The sequence below is a fragment of the Doryrhamphus excisus genome, chromosome 12 (assembly GCF_030265055.1).
Source record: "Doryrhamphus excisus isolate RoL2022-K1 chromosome 12, RoL_Dexc_1.0, whole genome shotgun sequence".
NCBI lineage: Eukaryota > Metazoa > Chordata > Actinopteri > Syngnathiformes > Syngnathidae > Doryrhamphus > Doryrhamphus excisus.
In genome coordinates this window covers 10,646,611-10,659,818 of record NC_080477.1, presented here as the reverse complement: position 1 = coordinate 10,659,818, position 13,208 = coordinate 10,646,611, and the positions used below count along the sequence as shown (strand labels likewise).

At 38.9% G+C, this 13,208-nt stretch overlaps 1 protein-coding gene across 1 annotated transcript; it reads left to right on the top strand.

Annotated features, from left to right (window-relative positions):
• The first annotated feature begins 6,392 nt into the window (after nt 1-6,392).
• On the top strand, nt 6,393-13,136 carry cops2 (COP9 signalosome subunit 2). Its single transcript, XM_058089490.1, has 13 exons — nt 6,393-6,572; nt 7,032-7,145; nt 7,233-7,310; nt 7,400-7,525; nt 7,602-7,691; nt 7,784-7,861; nt 10,099-10,273; nt 10,390-10,568; nt 10,728-10,780; nt 11,375-11,472; nt 11,548-11,630; nt 12,419-12,477; nt 12,684-13,136. The coding sequence occupies exons 1-13, from the start codon at nt 6,519-6,521 to the stop codon at nt 12,826-12,828; spliced, it is 1,332 nt and encodes a 443-aa protein (XP_057945473.1). The 5' UTR covers nt 6,393-6,518; the 3' UTR covers nt 12,829-13,136.
• The last annotated feature ends 72 nt before the right edge of the window (nt 13,137-13,208 follow it).

Genomic DNA, 13,208 nt, shown 5'->3' with positions numbered 1-13,208 from the left:
GGCACATACTAAAAGATAGATACCAACGAGTGGGTTGTTTTACAGAAGGCGGGGAAAACAAAACAAATAGTTTATAGACACGTAAACACTTGCAGTATCAAAGAAATGGCAAAGGCTTTAGTGAAAAAAACACTGATCAAGTTACTAAATTTTTCTCCCAATTACAGCAATCTTTATTTCCCAGAATTGTACTTTGTTACAATTTAATGTTTGGGGCACTGATATCTTTGAGACAGATATCAAAGTGATCTGGTAATGGTGATGGTCAGGGTAACGGTAATGGATCTCTTTATCCCTTGGAATGGAAAGTTATTATTTGGGACAGTCTGGAAAGATCTCACATGGCTCCGAGTTCAAAATAGATGAAGTAGAAGAGTAAACAAAGTTGATGCTAATGGATGAAAGTGATATCTTTAATATGACCGCTGGGATAATAGATGAGCTGTGTGAACAGGGCTACTGCCTACCGCCTGCCTGCCATCCACAATGTGTTTGTTTACATTAATTGTCATTATACCTGTGTCATTTCTCGAGGTTTTCCCTGCAAATCATAAAGGAATGTTTACTGAGGTGTTTGCTTCATTCATGAAAGGAAAGGGAGGATGCCAACATCTGCTGTGTAAGGATACCATTAATGACAAAGGCATCTGGAGTGTTAAATATACCACAGTGAGTACTAATTTGGTTTATTCTCATTTACAGTGTCTTTTGTGTTGAAATGACTCAACTGAGTGGACTGCAGAGCAATGTCACTACTCGGAAACACGATCTGTTCTGCAAGGCCTACGTCACTTCCCCAATTTGCAATTTTGACAAAGATTCTGCAATGTCGGTGCTGTGATATTTGAATGTGAACGACCATAAGCCGAGTGCAAAGATACATTCGTCCGTGTACCAGCAGCTATGGCGGTTTTCTTCTAGACAGAGAAATGCCATCCATAGATCCATCTAAACATATCTTGCAAGCATTTGTTTTTGTCTGTGCCAGTGCATCATTGACAGTGTTTCAGTCCCAAAAAATGTCAATTAATGTCAATTCATTTACACAACCAGGAAATTCATTCATTCATTCATTTTCTACCGCTTTTGCTCACGAGGGTCGCGGGGGTGCTGGAGCCTATCCCAGCTGTCTTCGGGCGAGAGGCGGGGTACAACCTGGACTGGTCGCCAGCCAATCACAGGGCACATATAGACAAACAACCATTCACACTCACATTCATACCTATGGACAATTTGGAGTCGCTAATTAACCTAGCATGTTTTTGGAATGTGGGAGGAAACCGGAGTACCCGGAGAAAACTGACGCATGCACGGGGAGAACATGCAAACTCCACACAGAGATAGCCGAGGGTGGAATTGAACTCGGGTCTCCTAGCTGTGAGGCCTGCATGCTAACCATTAGACCGCCGTCAAATTCATGCATTCATTCAATCATTCATTTTCTACCGCTTTTCCTCACGAGGGTCGCGGGGGTGCTGGAGCCTATCCCAACTGTCTTCGGGCGAGAGGCGGGGTAAATCCTGGACTGGTCGCCAGCCAATCACAGGGCACATATAGACAAACAACCATTCACACTCACATTCATACGTTTGGACAATATGGAGTCGCCAATTAACCTAGCATGTTTTTGGAATGTGGGAGGAAATCGGAGTACCCGGAGAAAACCCATGCATGCACGGGGAGAACATGCAAACTCGACACAGAGATAGCCGAGGGTGGAATTGAACTAGGGTCTCTGAGCTGTGAGGCCTGCGTGCTAACCACTCGTCCACCGTCAAATTCATGCAGTAATTTTATATTTAATTTTTTAAATAAAGTAAAATGTATACTGTATATCCAAACATCTATGAATTGGGAATTGTGTCTATACAGTATCGTGTCTAAGTCATAATCTTTTTGATGGCTGCGGTAAAGGCGTATGACACAACAAAGGCAAGGCGGCAGTAAAACAGACAGAACAAATATGATGAACGATGGGCAGATCATAGCTGGAGGGGAAAGACTAAGAATATTTCATGTGTGTCGTCATGCTTGTTTTTCCAGGTTGTATTAAAGTAGGACATAGGAAGGGGATCCCGTTTCTGACAATGACTTTTAAGAAGTAGCACATAAAGAAAAGGACAGTCTTGGAAGTCAGCTCGTGTGGAACATTCTGGAGTTCTGTGCTGTTGGCATGACTTGCCCTGCTTAGAGTTCTGAAGCAACAACAAAGTCTCAGTGATTCCCTTTTGCTTTGACTGTGTGATATCATTATGTCTAATTGTTCTGGTATTTTAGTTGTCAGAAAACACAGATGTGCCTGACTTCACATCTGCAATCTTTTTTTAACTGGTGAGAGATGTGGAGCCACCTTCTGATGAGTGTTATCTTGTCGTTTTATTGCTTTAAACAATCAGGCTCAAACCACAACATTACGCACTGAACTGAACAATCTAACAATGAGCAACACAAGCGCTGTTTTTACAGATATAATGATATGTTTTGATGCTATCCGATAATACTGTGCTTTTTATTAACTCGGCCACGTATGGTTAGTTTATCTGTCAACAAGCAAGAAGGACTGCACAAAAATGATTTACAGGAAACTGAAAGTGTGAGTAATAGGCCAAAGACGACCGCTTTCATCTTTGTAAGATTCCTTATGATTGTCATTGTATTTTCTTCTTAAGTCTAAAAAACTATTGTATTCGGTTTTCATCAGACATTTTGGCCCAAATTTTGCCTCAGTTCTCATACAATCTCAGTTCTTGTAATGTGGTGCCTAACAAACTCTTACAGGGAACTGTAATCCTTAATCCTTATATGAAACATCCACACATATTTCTTTCCCTTTTCTGTGCATAATAATGGCAGAAAACAAGTAAATAAGAGCTACCTAACAATGCACGTCATTGGGACACATCTATTTTGTCAATGATGCAAGAATAACATTGATGATATTATGTAATGCTTACATGAACACACATTTCTTTCCCTTTTCTGTGCATTCTAGCGCAAGAAAACAACTTAATATGAGCTAGCTAACAATGGACGTCATAGGAAATACGTATTTTGAAGCTAAAAGAAAATCTCAAAAAACACCAACAATGTTACCAAGCTCCACTGACATTGTTATTGTAGCAGCTAACACGAAAAAACACATTTATCTGGTTGACTAACAACCAGGTCTTGCTACGGAGACTCAACAAGATACTTGTTTGCTGTCAGCGGTTTTTAACTGTGGACTGGTCCACACAGCCATCCCTAGGGGAGCGGACATCGTACGTGTTGTCGCTGTATCTAACCCAGGGGTCTCAAACTCAATTTACTTGGGGGCCACTGGAGCTAGGGTCTGGGCGAGACTGGGCCGCATCAGGTTTTCCAAAAAAAAAAACGCATTTATTAAAAACAGAAAAATGAATAAACTTTGCTTTGGTTTCGATTTTCTACAAGAAAAGCTCTGATAAAACATTCCACTGTTCTCAAATATCTTACTTTTTATTTTTCTACACAAAATAAGATGAAAATAAATAAACAAATCAAGAATAAAGAAAATCAATCAATCAGTAATAAATAAATAAATATAATAATAACAATAAAACGGCAAATAATTAAAAATTAAGAAACCACATATAGTTGGTGGGTAGACAAATTATATTTTCAGATTAAAATGAACAAAGCATTATTAGAGCCCTGTAGACATGACAAAACACGACTATTGTCAACATTTATACTCTTTTTATTTACAAGATATTGCGCAACTGCAGGGTCTTGAGACACATGCTAACTCGCAAACTAGAGCGCTAGCGACCTAAACGGTAGCCTTCAAGTTATTTCCTTTAAACTTAAATAGTCAAAAACTTACCACTTCCACACGGATAGGGAGGATAACTATTAACAGTTATTTAACCTTTATCATGAACATTAATCAAACGTAATAATTTTTTCGGGGTACATGATACCATACAGCATCCATATCAAACTTGCGCGGGCCACACTAACATTAAACTTTCATATCAAGGCGGGGGCCTCAAACTAGTGTCCTGCGGGCCACATTTGGCCCGCGGGCCGCGTGTTTGAGACCCCTGATCTAATCTCTCTCTCCTAACCTCTCTCCTTGTCTTCAATAAAGGTAAAAGTGATGTTATATGTTCATTCATCCATTTCACTGCATGAGTGCTTCCGGCACTGTCGGGCGCTGCTGTGGAGGGGAAATGTTCTGTGACATTCTGCAGCAGAGCATGAGCCCCCTCGTAAAATGGGCCCAAAGACACCTTCAGGATGACAAATTCATTCCTGATGCAGTAGAAGGTGAAGGTAATGGAGTGACCAAGTGTGTATCCTGTCCTGAACTCAATTGAGCACCTGTGGGCCATTCTCAAGTGGAAGGTGTGGAACTATTGACACTTTGGGCACAATTTGGACATGTTCACAGTGAGGTGTACTCTCACTTGTGTTGCCAGCTGTTTGTGTGGGCTTTATGGTGTCAAATCAGGGCATAGTCGCAGCCGTGGGCCTTTTGTCTCAAAGCCACAGGTTTTTTTGGGCATTGTTGGGAAAAAGCAGTCCATTTATTAGGTATATTTGTTTAAGTCAATTAATGAATTGCGGACAGACATGAAACACACTGGTCATAGAATGACTCATCTTAGCGTGTGTAGACATGTTGTGAAACAGGTAGACATATTCACTGTGTCAATACACACACACACACTTACATCAGTAATTTTACCGTAGACATTTTGAAAGCTTTTCAGATTGTAAGTCAGACTGCGGATCAGTGGATGCACTCTCCCGTTAGCACCAGTGTTTATGATTCATGACTCAATATTGTAAATATTATGGCCCAATTCACTTCCTAGCATGATGCACTCGCATTTTTCACCCACACTCATCAATATTTTTTAAATAAACCTATGACATATAAACTGTTTGCTTGGTTGTTTTTAGAATAGTAACATAATCTTAACAGGAATAACATTTCTGGAGTTCTGGAGAGGCATAGTGATTGGAAATGAATGGGATTCTGCCAGAGACCTCTCTGTGGGAGTCAAGGCTGGTCATTAAACCCAACTAAGAGCACAAATGTACTGTATTGTACTGTACTGTACTGTAATATAATTTATAGCAGTACACATCTTATGTATGTCCTCCACTCCAAATATGTTTTTTTTTCTGAAAATATAAGAAGACCACCACCGGCTACCATTTGATACCAATAGTGGTTTAAAAGAACAGATGTACAAAATAAATATAAATTTCAAATACACAAACCTGATTATCTGATGCTTTGGCGTTTTTTAATTTGAGAATACAACATTGTAACAACATTTATAGGTCAGAAAAGTGGAAAAAGCAAAACAGGTCCGCTTTAAAGATGACTGGTCGGTCATGACTGATTCATATACAAGTCTGTAGCACATCCACACACACAAAAGCTGTCCTAGAGAGGCGATCAACAATGCATACACTGTTAGTAGCTAAACCTGGCCAAATCACTATCTCTAGTTTATTCTTGATGGCTTGGTTAGCTCGCCAGTCATATTTTTTCACTGTCCTTTTCTTAAAATTAATGTTAAAATCTCATCTGGGTGTACCTTCCATACCAGGCAACAAATAATTGTGGATCTTAACTAAATAATTGCAGCCCATTCGTTTCCTATAATTTTGTATAGTGTATTTAGTGTATTTAATGTAATGGAGAGTAATAAAATATTTATCTAATTTTCTCAATTTAAAATAATCTAATTGCTTAGGTAGCTGCATTTAAACCAGTGGGGAATGAATCAAGCCAACATATGCACATTTGAATTTTTACATATGTTTATTATTGTTCCATCTTGTTGCTGCCTGATGTTGTAATTCATGTTGTTACATGCATTTTGCTTGTGTTTGCATGCGGTTTTTAGTCATGTAAGAACAGACACTCATTTAGAAAAAGAAAAAGCCCTAAATCGGAATTGGGCACTCAAACCTGCAGCGTGTAAATCCAACCCAAGACATTTTTTGTTTAGTCAAAATGTTGATAAATCTGTAATTTTGCAACTTCGCCACTAGGAAGAGTTGTGCTCCTTAAGATGTCTAGTAGAATACTTTGTGGTGTTCCGCCACCACACCTACTTTTTCAAAAGTTTGAAGACACTGGCATTCAGTAGGATGCAAAAGTATCTCCAAAAATGTCTGATACTGTATATCACATCAGCTGAAAAGATGAGGAAGTGCATTTGGGTAAAATATTTATATGTGGGGCATTCTAATGCTAGACAAAGTATTCTAATATGAAGAAGAAAAGCAGTCATATTTCTTATGGAAGAGGAAGAAATTCACAAATTTACAGAACATCACAACTGTTTGAGTATTTATGAAGAGGTTGGTGTCACCTTGTAACACTCAGAGATGGTACAATAGCGCCATCTATGGACGGAAACTAGTTCCTCGCTCCTCTTTCCAGCCTGACACACCACCTCCCCATCGCCGCAAAACACAGCACAGGCCGGGCAACTATTTTTCTCTCAACAAGGATAACAAGGACTATCACAATGTCTGACATGGAGGACGATTTTATGTGTGATGATGAAGAAGACTACGACCTGGTATTTATTTCTAAAACTACCAAACTTTGCCTTTTATCTTGAACTGAGCGCTAACTGGAAAGCGCCGGACAGTGCAGGCTAAGCTAGCATTAGCCGTGTAGTTAGCTTGTTGAGCTAATACGAAAGCACAAGTCTCAGGTTACCTTGCTAGCTGGCTACACACGCTCCACGCTAGTTGTCGCAGCCGACTTATATAAAATAAACACGAACCGTGGGGGGTCGCTTACAGATACTTCATGCATTCTCTTGCTAGTGTGTATGAGACCTGTCAATGAGAAGCATTGCAGCCGGCTAGTTAGCGTATACGCTAGCTAACTTTAGCAGGACCTCGTACTAGCAGAGTAGTATGATTCATTGTTGTATGGTTTGCTTTCCTGAATTTTGGTTATGTCTTGTTAGCAACTTGGACTGTATAACTTCTATAATAAGATTTTGACGTACACTTATTCAAAAATACAGGAATACTCAGAAGACAGCAATTCAGAGCCAAATGTCGACCTGGAAAACCAGTACTACAACTCCAAAGCATTGAAGGAGGATGATCCCAAAGCAGCACTCAGCAGTTTCCAGAAGGTGGAGTGCTACTCAATTACGTTTGCATCATTCACTTTTTTTTTTTTTTAAAAAGCAGGTTTCATGAGTGTCATATTTTATTCAAAGGTGTTGGAATTAGAAGGGGAGAAAGGTGAATGGGGGTTCAAGGCACTGAAACAGATGATTAAAATCAACTTTAAGCTGGTAAGTACTGCCTCACCCACTATAGCATGACAGATACTACTGTGTCAGGTTTGAGTCATTATATTTTCCATGTCTTGTCTTTGCAACAGACAAATTTTCCAGAGATGATGAACAGATACAAACAGCTGCTTACGTACATCAGAAGTGCAGTCACCAGGAACTATTCAGAGAAGTCCATCAACTCCATTCTGGACTACATCTCTACCTCCAAACAGGTTAGTGGGTGGGAGAGTCTGGCAGTTAAATATGTGGTGTCTCTATTAATCTGAAATGAGTTCCAATTGTTATCAGATGGATTTGCTACAAGAGTTTTATGAAACTACTCTGGAAGCGTTGAAAGATGCAAAAAATGACAGACTTTGGTTTAAAACCAACACAAAGGTACACAAAGGTTATTATTTTACTTCACAATGTCAAAATTCAAGTTTTATAGTAAAACAGATAAATCAATCAATTGATCTTTTACTCTGTAGCTTGGGAAGTTGTACCTGGAGAGGGAAGAGTATGGGAAGCTACAGAAGATCCTGAGACAGTTACACCAGTCTTGCCAGGTAACCACACTCACACTTGAAGTATTTTTTAATCCTAAAATGAAGTGAGAATACATATGGTAATTTGAGGCACAGCGTGTCCATAAGAGCAGAGGCCACTATACGATTTAATTATTTGCAAATTGTTGCTACGCAAACTCTATTAGGTTACTTGGAAACTATAGTATAATTAAATTTGACAATTTTGCAGTGTGCGACAGATCAGATTTTCTGAATGTGACATTAAAATCTTGATTACCAGTTACAATTATATAATATATTTAAAGGACTCCTGGGGCTGTTATATGGGTGCCCTACTAGATCAGCCATGAATCATTAGCTAGCTGGAATCTTGTAGCTGTGTGTATCACAGTAAAGCCACACATTACTGCGTTAGACATGCAACTCCAGACGAGGCTGGTTTACATCCCGGCATTGCTCAGGCTCCCCTACTTTTGGTGTATGTGGGAGGGTGTTTCACTTGTTTCCCTAGGGCAGTGGTTCTCAATTATTTTCTGTCATGCACCCCCCCAAGTGACAGAAATGCTTTCATGCCCTCTCGATTTGAAATGCTAGAGAAAACGATAATGCCTATTAATTTATACATGTACTGTACAGACTGAACTTAAGCTGAAACAAGGAAAATGCAACAAAATGGAGAGCATACAAGCCTTTTATAGAGTCAAGTTGCATGTAGAATACTATAAATTTGTCCATGTCCGCAGGTCTGCCAGAAAATAAAAGCCTCTAATCCTCCCACCACCTTCTACTGTGCCCCCCGCAAGGGCGGGTGGTCCCACTGTTTGAGAAGCACTGCCCTAGGGCATTTAGACTTTGGCAAAGAGAAAGTTGAGGGCATATTTAGGTTTCTTGTACAACCCATAGCTGTTTGCTACACCTGTTAGCTATTTTGGAATTGGTGGGTCAAATTTACTAAGAGAAAAAAAAAACAGCCTGCAAATTGAAACACGATTAATCATAAGATATCCTAAGTGAATTTTTCATCTATCTGCGTATATGCGACCACGATAACGGAAACTACAATAGTTTTCCCATTCATGGGGTATGTGCTAATGTACTTTTTTCAAGGGACACTTAACAACTTAATTTCTTGTCACCATTATAATAATTATGTTATTCTCTTCATTAGTTGTGTGTCTAAATTGTTCAACATAAAACTGCAGTGTGTCCAGCTTTAAAATAGTGACACTATAACGGGATCTTAACAGTAGCTCATGATCTACCAGTAGCTTGTCGTCTGATCATTTTAGCAGCTCACCAAAGAATATTTGCTTCAACTCTTAGGATTTATAACTGTTCAATTCAGACATGATGCCTGTAGCTAATGACAAATGACCACAGAATAGCATGAAGATAATGAGCACATTGTTTTGAGTGGAAATGTGCTTTGTAACTAAACGGAAACTAAACTGTAAAGTAGTTTTAATAGCGCTGGAATTTGGATGCACCTGTGCTATCATTAACCTGGACACTCAATTTATACTTACTTTATATTAAGCAGAACATGTTGTATAAGAAAGATATTGAAAAAAAAATATTCTGTTCATTGTGTTTTTAAATAAAACATTTGATTAAACTTCCCATGTGCTTGTATGGCTGTAAAATAGGCATCAAATTACATTCAGGTTTGTGGCAAATTGTACAACATTTCACACAATTAAAAGGCAAAAAAACAAAAACAGTTGAGTTGGTTGGCCATGCCAACAAAGTGTCCCTTATTTGTTTTTCCAGAAGTTGGCAACCTTACCAGTTAATTTGCAGATTTTATTATGCATTTTTTTTGTTGCTGACAAAGTTGTGTGCCACACTTCAACACTTCAGCCCAGTAGTTGACAGTAACACACAAATGAGCTAGTTTGCCAATCCGCATGAACTCCTAGAAGAAAGGAGACAAACACCAAAGAAGGAAAAAGGCTGTTGTTTGAGTTATAATGAATATGATGCCACCAATGAGGCTTTCCAGAAGCTATGGACAGAAAGATAGTGACTAGAGAAGACAGTTGTTATTTATTGTGTGAGTTTTGATCAGTAAGGCTTCTTTCTCAGAGCATCGACCTAAACATAAACACGGCGATCTTCAGGGTAGTCATGTCTATACAACAAACTCAAGCGTACATAGTGACATTAACATCACATTTACACTTTTGACTGCAAATGTCTTTTTCAGTGAGTAAAACATTTGAAATGTTTTTTTTAAGTATGGTTGGACTAGTGTCCTGTCTTCCTGTTTATCACAGACAGATGATGGAGAGGATGACCTGAAGAAAGGCACACAATTGTTGGAGATTTATGCTTTGGAAATTCAGATGTACACTGCACAAAAAAACAACAAGAAATTGAAAGCCCTGTATGAGCAGTCTCTCCATATTAAATCTGCCATTCCTCATCCACTTATAATGGGGGTTATCCGAGGTAAGTGGTTGTTCATTCAGCCGGCAACTTTTTTTTTTTTTTTTTTTTTTTTTACTACATAGCATGTTGTAAAACTTGTCTTGATGAATGACATGTGCTTGTTTGGTCCTAAACAGAGTGCGGCGGGAAAATGCATTTGAGAGAGGGGGAATTTGAAAAAGCTCACACAGATTTCTTTGAGGCCTTTAAAAATTACGATGAATCTGGAAGCCCAAGAAGGACAACGTGTCTGAAATACCTGGTGCTCGCCAACATGCTAATGAAGTCAGGAATAAATCCTTTTGACTCACAAGAGGTGTGTCTTTAGCATTTTATTATTTTCTTGGAAATGTAAATGTTTGTTACTACCGTATGTTTTTTGTTGTTGTTGTTGTTTTTAGAAAGTGTTCAATTCTGAATTGTTGTTTTCAACAGAGAAAACGCAGCCTAATATTTTCTTGTTTCCCCTCCAAAGGCCAAACCATACAAAAATGACCCGGAGATTCTCGCAATGACAAACTTAGTAAGGTAAGAATCTATTAATATGTGATATTATCCTGCTGTTACATTTATTATTATTAATATATTATTCTACTAGTTTCAATTTAAGTTGGACTAATTTTTACCTAAAATCTTAATTGTTCGACTTTGGTCTTTTATTTGCATGGATACTAGACATCCATCCATCCATTTTCTATGGGGCTTATTCTCAATAGGGTCGCGGGGATGAGCTGGAGCCTATCCCAGCTGACTTGGGGCGAGAGGCGGGGTACAACCTGGACTGGCCGCCAGCCACACATATAGACAAACAACCATTCACACTCACATTCATACCTATGGACAATTTAGAGTTGCAATTAACCTAACATGCATGTTTTTTGAATATGGGAGGAAAACGTAGTACACACGCACAGGGAGAACATGCAAACTCCACACAGAGATGCCCAACTGGAGATTTGAAACCAGGTCTTCTCGATCTCTTGACTGTCGCTTACATGTAAACCACTTGTCCATTGTGCGGCGGATAGTGGACATTGTCCTTTATTCATTGGGATCAGGATGAGAGCTGTTATGTGACACAGTGTGGTGTTTAATAATAGCATTGACTATTTTTCTTTCTAGCGCCTACCAGAACAATGACATCACCGAATTTGAGAAAATCTTGAAAACAAATCACAGTAACATAATGGACGACCCTTTCATCAGGGAGCACATAGAGGGTGAGTGGTAACCGTGACTTCCGTCCACATGCACCAAGAATATCTTGCTAATACAGTTGCTTTTTGTTTTTGCAGAACTGCTGCGGAACATTAGAACTCAAGTACTTATCAAACTCATCAAACCATACACAAGAATACACATCCCTTTCATTTCTAAGGTATTTAAAAAAAATTGTAAATCAGTGTCATACAGTGGAATGTGCACTGAGCTGTATCATGGCATGGTGTTTCATGTACATAGGGAGGAAAGACGATGCTTGTCAACTCTAACAAACAGCTGATATTGCAGTGTGTATTCCAACATCATGGATGTTTTTTTTTATCGCTTGTGAGTAAGGCACATACAGGTGTCTACCACTGCACAAAATTAAACCAACATCATTTTGTATTAAATGTGGTTTTAAAAACATGAGATAATGATAGCATTTCCTATAACGGAAAACAAAAAGATCATTTTTACCTGTGCATGCATACTATGCATAGATACTGAAGTTCTCTTTTTGTGTGGGGGATGTTTTTTAAGGACAAAAACCTACATTTGTGTTTTGGAAAAATACCCCCATTCATGTGGGCATGGCCAAAGTCTTGTGAGATGTGTTGCATGACTGTTGATGATTGTGGATTCTCTTGTTTTGGAAGTTTTTATCAACAATTTACTAAACCCCATGTTATGCCTTTGCTGTGGTGCAAAGGCAAATACACATCTATGATAACATTGGTTTCAGACAGTAGTGGAGTGCCACGAGGATGTCGCCTTTTGTTCACTTATCAATTTGACTGGCATGCACTTGTTCCCTTCTGCTATTGTGACGGTATATGGTACAATATTGCTGGAACATCTGAAATGCAAATGTGCACTTTGTTAAAAATGTACATTTGCATAATTTCCATCTCTCTGATTACCAGGAGTATGTGACAAGTACCTCTCTACCACTTTGTGTTTCAGGAGCTGAATATTGATGTTTGTGATGTGGAGAGTCTGCTGGTGCAGTGCATTTTGGATAAGTATGTATTTTTTCCCTGACACATAATTAAACAAATAGGTCACATATTTAGGTGATCCTTTCTGCCCAAAACAGATTGAATTACACATCCTTGATGAACACATTTTGAGATTATGAATAAAATTGAGCTGTACCTTGTGTCGAGATGTGCTGACCTGGCTGCTAGTTTTAGCTGTTCTTAAGCTGTGTTTGTTTGTTTTTTTCCAGCACAATTCACGGGCGAATCGACCAAGTAAACCAGCTATTAGAACTAGACTACCAGAAGAGAGGAGGGGCTCGCTATACAGCTTTAGACAAATGGACAAATCAGCTGAACTCTCTCAACCAGGCGATTGTGAGCAAGCTCACATGATGCCATTGAAAATCAAGAGACAAGGAAAAATGGCATGTTTGAATACATCCATCAAGTATGCTGCCTTGCTTCAGAGACAAAACGCCACGAGATTTGAATAACACCACTGATTTCAAGAAGACTGCAAGAACCGAATGTGTTCAAAGTGTGCTGTTTTGTCCTGATGAGAGGAAATCACTGACACTTGTTTTTCATGTACCAGATTGGCAGATCCTTCCATGTGCAGATATTTTGGTTGTTCAAATGTGTATGAGGAAAACATACACAGTATTTTAATGTATACTATTGCCTGTTGGTAATAAACAAAGTCCTCTCAGTACTTAAAAAGAAACTTGGGAGTGTTTTCATCGTGATAACTAGATTTGCATCACTGATTAAAG

Excerpts from the sequence above, each read along its gene's own strand:
- cops2 (XM_058089490.1), top strand. The coding sequence starts at position 6,519 with ATGTCTGACATGGAGGACGATTTTATGTGTGATGATGAAGAAGACTAC. Across the intron at positions 7,692-7,783 it reads GGTTTAAAACCAACACAAAG|CTTGGGAAGTTGTACCTGGA; the intron begins GTACACAAAGGT and ends TTTACTCTGTAG. Across the intron at positions 11,473-11,547 it reads CATCAGGGAGCACATAGAGG|AACTGCTGCGGAACATTAGA; the intron begins GTGAGTGGTAAC and ends TTGTTTTTGCAG.